Here is a 7,583-nt window from a genome sequence, read left to right on the forward strand (position 1 = left end):
GATAACAGTACCTCATAGTAAAGTGGTAAGGATTGATGAGTATTGTAAATAAAACACTTGACACCAGTACCTGGCACACAGCAGAGCCTACATAAATGCTGTCTACTATTAATTGTTGCCTCTGGGACTCACTGAGGGTAAGAGAAAAATGATCTCAAAGCTTTCCTCCAGCTCAGTCCTGCCCTCATGTGACAGAGCTCAGTGAGTCCCGCTTGGCTTGGATGCTAACCTAGACAGCAGACTCAAGGGAGAACCCCTTCTTGTCTTTTAAATAACAAATCAGAGGCATTCTCATCCCATAGGCAGGCATTGGTGTAGTGGTTTATAAAATACTCTCGCTGGAATTATCACCCTGGGTCCTCAAAAATCCTTTGAAGGTCGCAGGTCATAGATGATCACCCATTTTAAAGGCAAGAACATTGAAGCATAGGTGACCACCAGCTAGATGATTGTGCAACCTAGGTGACTGCACAGCTAGATGTTGAGTGAGGCGGGATGTCAACCCATGCCCTGGGCCAGGAAAGAGGCCAAGAGGACATAAAATCATGAGCACGTCTCACATTTGATGAAGACACTCCTGGGACTACTAGAAATTTGGGAGAAGCTGTCCCTGAACAGGCACTGAATTGACATCCATTCCAAACTCCTCACATTGGAGGGGTTGGCTAGCTCAACAGGATCACCAGGCCCTTACAGGCCTTCCCTCGCGTTCCTCCAGGCTGAGATGTCTCAGCTCACTCATACTGACACTGAGTCTGGCAGCGTAAACGGGGATGCAGGGCAAGTCATATGGAAATCAATGCAGCCCAGACTGTTTATTGCAAATAGATTTGATTTTTCACTTAATGTAGCAGTCATTCTTTATCACATGTGATTGGCCTCTCTTGGGAGAACCAGTCCGGCAGAGCACAGAGAGGGCAGGATGGGGGAGGGGGTGATGTCAAGGGCAGGACAGGAGAAGTAGGTGTGGAAAGCAGGCTGGGAGGTTCCATTTTCATTTTCTTAGAAGGAAAGCAAAACAGGAGGGCAGATCGACTATGGCACACAGGAGTGATATGCAGAAGGTTTAACATCTGGTCTGGCCCAGCCCCTAACCAATCAGAATGTCTGCCTGGCCACCGTGGAGCCCAGAGGCCCCTACTATGCCAGTCCTGCTGACATTTGTCGTTTGTGTAGGCACAGCATCATGAGGAGATGAGGGGAGGGGTAGGAAAGAGGCTGGGGTAGCCAGAGCAGAGCTGGGAGACACAGCATGGAAGGGGATGCTGAGGTAGCTCGGGCGCCAGTTGTTTGCCAGCCCCTGTGGAAGCACTTCATGCTGTAACCTCACGACAAGGCCAAGGCAGCCGGGTCACAGGCTTGAGCACCCTTCCTCCCAGGGCCACAACCTGGCTCAGAGCCTTCATCTCAGCAGCGTCCCCATTTCTTCCACTTCCCCACTTCCCTCTCCCTTGATGCATGGTCCAGAGCACTTCCAGAGTGTGTGTGTTTGTGTGTTCATGTAACTTTTATGGAACACCTGCTCTGCACTGGGGGGGATAGGTGTTGGGCACAGAGAGGACCTGGCTCCTCAGGGAATCCAAGGGTTACTTGGTAAGAGTGAGACACAGTTATAATGGGATGCCACCTCTGCTGACTTCCCTCCTGCCTCCCAGGCAGCTCCTTCTCCCTTTCCTACACAAGCTTGTCCTACTCGGTCCTACCCAGGTTGCAGGATGCCCTTAAGCATGGGTGCCCACCTCTTCTGTCATCTGCTTCCATTCTCCACACATATATCCCAGACCTCTCCTCAGGACTCCTCACCCAGATGCCCCACTTCTGCCTCTGTGCTCCCTCTCTGTGGACCTCCCCACTTTGAACCCTTAATCATGTGTTTAGGTGTCTCTCCCCCTCACCACCATCTGACTGCGAGCTCTGTAAAGTCAGGCACGACACCCTCCTCGCTGCTAGTTCTCTGTAAATGCCTGGGCCGGCTCGAGTGGGTTTAAATGTGGGTGCTGCCTTATAGGTCCATTCCTCCCAGATCATCGTTGTCATCAGGATATGACCTTAGTACCTTGGTATGTTCCCTCTTCCTTCCTCCCTCAAGACACTCCTGGGACTACTAGACATATGGGAGAAGCTGTCCCTGAATAGACATGTACTTGACATCTAGGAGTGGCAGGGAGGCTGGTTTCCCATAAAGTCAGCATTCCTTTTGTCTCTTAAAACACTGATCCCTGGGTGAACTCGCTTCCCCCATCTCCTCTTGCCCTCAGTCCTGGGCATTACCAGACCTTCCCAAGTCCTCAAGAGACCTGCCCATGCCACTTCCCCACCACTTCCCCACCCCCCACCCCCCACCCCCACTGGGATAAGGAAACCACGGGCAGAGCCCGTTTCCTTGTGCAAAGCCAATTTTTCTCTGCCAGTCACCATCTTCACTCGAATGCTCCAAGCTTCCTGACCTGGCCAGAAAGGAACTTCTGGTCCCAGGGGAGCCATTTAGGCCTAGACTTCTGCCCTGCTCAGGACTTGCTGACAAATCTCCCCTAGAAAAGGAAGATCTGAGTCCTCAATTTAATTTAACAGATGTGTATTGGGCTCCTTCTTAGTACTGGATTTTGCTCTAGGCCCAGCGATTTACGAAAAGGCAAGACTTGGTGCCTGTCCCTGTTGAGGTCTTCTCCAACAAAGGAGACAGACCCTTAAACAACACTAAGACCCTTAAACAACTGTGCAGTGTGGTTGAGGCTAAGGACTCTGGGAGGGAGCTTGGAGGAAGAAGCAATGAATTTTGCACGTGTGTCAGTGCTGGGGGAGAATTCACAAAGGCAGTGCCATTTGAGTTGGGCCTTCGAGGATATGGAGGGTTCAAGCTGGTTGGGGAAGGGGAGGGCAGAAACAGCCCTGCTTGTGGGGCAATGGCTTGAGCAAAGGCATGGGCGTGGAATGCCACAACAACCTCAAGGAACAACAGTGGGCCAGGCACAGTGCCTCATACCTGTAATCCCCACACTTTGGAAGAACAAGCGAGAGGATTACTTGAGTCTAGGAGTTCAAGACCATCCTGGCAACATAGCAAGGGCCTGTCTCTATTTTTTAAAACATATAAAAATTAAAAGAATGGCAGTGGATCTGGGATAAGCAGGCCAAGCTTCTGACCTCGCCTCAGCATCCTAACCAAGCTCACCCATGTATCCTTCCAGGCACCAACTTCTCCCTGCGTGAGCTGGGGCTGGGGGAGGTGACGCCCCCTCACGGGACCCTATATCGGACAGATATCAGCCTCCCTCACTGCGGCTACTCCATGGGGGCCAGCTCTGATGCCGACATGGAGGCCGACACCGTGCTGTCTCCTGAGCACCCCGTGCGGCTGTGGGGCCGGAGTACGAGGTCAGGGCGCAGCTCCTGCCTGTCCAGCCGGGCCAACTCCAACCTCACGCTCACAGACACGGAACATGAGAACACCGAGACCGGTGAGTAGCCTGCTTGTCCTGTGCCAGGTGCCTGGGTTGCGGGGCCGGGGATTCAATTACAATATTGATGTTTTGCTCCATTGCTTGGGGCTCTGATGAAGCTGATGAAAAATTGCTTTGCTCTCAGTGGTCAAAAGTCAGAGCTTCTTGCACGGTCACATGAAATACACGCCCATGGGTGAAATGCCAGAAATTGGATCGCTGCTTTTTCCTTCCAGATTAGAGAGGCACATGAGGGGCTGGGTTATTGCTCACAAGATGCCTACATGCTGGGGAACAGAGGGGCACGGGACAGTGATCACAGATCCACCATAGACTATCTGCTGTTAAATCAACAGTTCCTTGGTCCTCCTGAATCCTGCTTGTGACACCTCTAGCCTCCAGGTGCCCAGCAGTCCTGAGCGGTCTCCAGGGACTCTGTCCTATGCAGTATCATATTGCTCAGAGGATGGCTTCCAAACAAAAACTGTTATTTCAGGGTAACTTGAGGTTTAGGGAGGATGTTCATCAAAAGATATGAAGTTTCCATTAGGGGGACGTTTTCAAGATCTATTGCACAGAATGGTGATTACAGCTAATAATTATGCATATTATATACTTCAAAATTGCTAAAAGAGTAGATTTTAAATATTCTCAACACAAAAAAATGTTAAGTATGTGAGGTGACAGATATGTTAATTAGCTTGATTTAATCGTTTCACAATGTATACATATATCAAAATACCACATTGTACCTAATAAATATATACAATTATTATCTGTCAATTAAAAATAGCAATTTTTTCCAAGTGAAAAGGCCAAAAAAATTAATTAAAACTTGAGGCCAGGCTCAGGGGCTCATGCCAGTAACCCCAGCACTTTGGAGGCCAGGGCAGATGGATTACTTGGGTTTGAGATCAGCTTGGGCAATATAGCGAGACCTCATCTCTTTGAAAATTAAAAAGTTAGCTTGGCGTGGTGGTGTGCACCTGTCGTCGCAGCTACTGAAAGGTTGCCTGAGCCCAGGAGGTCGAGGCTGTGGTGAGCTACAGTCATGCCACTGCACTCCAGCCTGGGTGACCGAGTGAGACCCCAACTCAAAAAAATAAATAAAAACCTTGAGATTTTGCTCCTCCTTACCCCTGACCTCAGGAAATGCCGTCTCCAGACCCCTCATCCCACTCTCCTCCCTGAACGACTTCTCCCCACGCCTGTGAGAGGCTACAGGAGAAAATGCCGACATCTCATTCACAGGTCTCCTTCTCATGGTGAGGAGAGTGAGCCCAGTTTCATAATTTCCTTCTTGACTCTGGGACTTTGTTGGCCGTTCTCAGAGAGGCTCTGAGTCTAGTGCACTCCGGCACGGAGCCTTGTCGTGGGGTGTGGGGGATCTCCCCTTCTGTGGTGTTTGGTGCCCACTGGTCTCTGGGCAGCTGTTGAGCCAGGCAGCACTGAGGAGGGTCCTGCTGGGTCTGGCAGCGAAGCCCTAGGGAGAGTGACAGGGCCCAGGGATCCTCCCCCTTCTCCCTGGCCTTCCCACTCACTCCCCTCTTGCATCTCCCTCACACCTGTAAGGAGGAGTAGGAGCAGGAAGCATCAAGCCAGGTTCTAGTGCCCCCTGCTGGCCCCCAGCTCCCCACGCAGGGTCCTAAGGATTCCTGCCCAGGATTGCCCTGGGTGCCGGCAGAGACAGGTCAGAGATGAGGGCTTAGAAGGGTCAGTCTCTGTCAAGGAGGCTCCAGCTAAGTTGTACAAGACCAAGATTGATCCCCAAATTGGGGATCAGGCAGGAGACTAAGCAAGGTCAGGATCAGGTGGGGAAACTGATCTCCTCAAAGGGTCTAGTGCAGCAGAGTTCCAAATGTCCATTGTGCCACCCAGAGGACTCGGGACTCCTAGGGAGCTTGTGTACTTGCCTAGGGTGGGGGAGTGGCAGTGGCTTGAGCACAGGGCACTGGCTTGGCAGTGTTACGGCGAGGACCCCCCACCCCCCGCAGTGGGAAGCTATGCACACTCCTCACCCACCTCCCCAGAAGGCCCGTGCCCAGCCGGCAGCCCTGCCTGTCCCATCCGCACTACACAGTGAACCAGAGCACCAAACTGAAGGGCAGGGCAGGGCCTGGCACAGAGAAAATGGGGTCTGTGCCACCACAGGGGCAGCCCCAGTCCCATCTCTGGCCTGGAGTGTGGCAGTGGGTGAGGTGTACCCTTTCTCTGTACCTCAGTTTCCTCATCTATAAAATAAGTGGTTTAAATGAGCATGTCCTGTGTTCTGTGAATGTCAATAGTTCCTAGATTGAGAGGGAAAGTGTTCTGTGGTCACATAGTGTAGGAAACACCGAGTTGAAAAAATTTAAAGGGGTTTCTTAACTGCACAATTTCTCTGAGTCTTTAAGATGATAATGTGCACTAATGGATAAATTACCAACAAGGATGCATGCAGCAACATCCATTGATTTATTTTCAGAAATCTTCATCCTCAAAGCATCTTGGGGGACCAGTGTTTTACTCAACACTTTTGGAGAATAGCTGAGCTAAATGGCCTGCCCTTCTAGATCTAGAATTCTGTGATTCTAAGTGCATCACAGAATCCTGTGACTGAGATGAAGGTGCACAAGAAGAAAATGAAAATAATATCATTAATAGTAAACTGCTGCTCATTATCTCTACCTAAGCACAGTGCTAACTGCTTTAACTGTATGATCTCATTGACTCCCCCTCCAACCCCCTATAGAAAGTTTATTATTCCCATTGCACAGAGTAAGGAAACTGCAGCCCAGAGAAAACTGCGTAGGTCACACAGCTAGCAAGATGAGATTAGAACTCAGGCCTGTCTGACTCTAAAATCTTTGCTCTTAGCCCTAGTTATAGTGAATTTCCTGTGTGGCAAAATACTTAGGCTGTTTGTTCTTCTGAAGGCTTCTTGCCATAGTGACAGATGATCATCTTCCATAAAGTCATGACAGAGTGAGGTGCCCACATTAGTGTATATTCTCTAAGAGCTAAATCGCAGCTGAATTAAGCCTCTGTTGGGTGATAATGACATAGTCAACCACCTGAAGAGTTTCTGCCTTTGCTGATGACAAGGAAATGGCTGCTAGCTCCCCATGGCCAGGTCGCCCTTGTTTTCTGATTATCCATTTTCACATTGGCCTTGGAACTGTAAGCCTCATTGTACTCAGGGTAGATGGGCCGCAGAGGAGGTGGAAAGGGGAATCTGGACTCTGAAGTGAGTGGGATGGCCTCTGCATCCCTTCCAGCCCTGAAGTCCCTAAACCCAGACAAGTCATAGGTGCCCGAAGGTTGATCCACTTGCTCTCAGGTGGGACGTTCCATTCATGGCTTTGTGATACAGAAGTCAGGTCTAAATAATGACAGCAATCAGATGAATGGCTTGCTTTCATCCACTGATTGGGTGTACATTCTTGTTTCAACATTATCTCCTCAACTTATAGCTGAGAAAACTGAGGCACAGAGAAATTAAAGGGCATGCCCAGGGCCACAGGCTTAGCTGAACAGGAACCAGGCTTTATCACCAATCTTGGTTCCTTTCAACTTTCCCTCCCTTCTTCCTGACCCACCCTCTAGCCTCTTCCCTTCTCCCTCACCTTCTCACTCCCCCCTCCCTCCACTCTCACTTTCCCATTTCCCCCCTCCCTTCAGCGTCACCTTTCTACTCTCTCCCCTCCCTTTCCTTTACCTTTCCACTCCACTTCTTTCTTCCTCACCTTCCCACTCTCCCCCGTCCCTTCTCCCGGATCCTTCCACTCCCCCGTCCTTATCTCTCACCTTCCCACTCTCCTCCTCCCTTCTCCTCCACCTTCCCACTCTCTCCCCTCCTTTCTCCCTCACCTTCCCAGTCTTCCACCCTCTCTAGTCCTTCCTTTCCTTCCCTCCCAGCGCTCTTTTCCTATGATTAAAACTTGGATCTTACCATCAGAACAGGGCCTGGTTCCACTGGAAGTCAGCCAACACATCACAGTGTGGTCACTTTTCAGGAGCAGAGGGAAGCCAGCCACCTCGTGCTGGGGGCCCACCACTGCACATGCGCAATTGCCTTTAATCCTCATGACAACTCAGTGGATTCCCATCTGCAGATGGGAGAACTGAGGCACCAGAAAGCTCGATTGACATGACAAGCCTTAA

At 50.5% G+C, this 7,583-nt stretch overlaps 1 protein-coding gene across 1 annotated transcript in view; it reads left to right on the plus strand.

The window, feature by feature from the left end:
- LOC103249496 (teneurin-4-like) overlaps positions 1–4,654 on the plus strand; it is a 369,176-nt gene extending 364,522 nt beyond the window's left edge. Inside the window, exons 6-7 of the mRNA XM_008048127.2 lie at positions 3,189–3,458; positions 4,590–4,654. Coding sequence (XP_008046318.1) covers positions 3,189–3,458; positions 4,590–4,654 — 335 coding nt within the window. The remainder of the gene's footprint in view (positions 1–3,188; positions 3,459–4,589) is intronic.
- Positions 4,655–7,583: the final 2,929 nt, after the last annotated feature.

The sequence above is a fragment of the Carlito syrichta genome, unplaced genomic scaffold, assembly GCF_000164805.1.
Source record: "Carlito syrichta isolate Samal-C Ts95f unplaced genomic scaffold, Tarsius_syrichta-2.0.1 Scaffold120549, whole genome shotgun sequence".
Classification (NCBI taxonomy): Eukaryota; Metazoa; Chordata; class Mammalia; order Primates; family Tarsiidae; genus Carlito; species Carlito syrichta.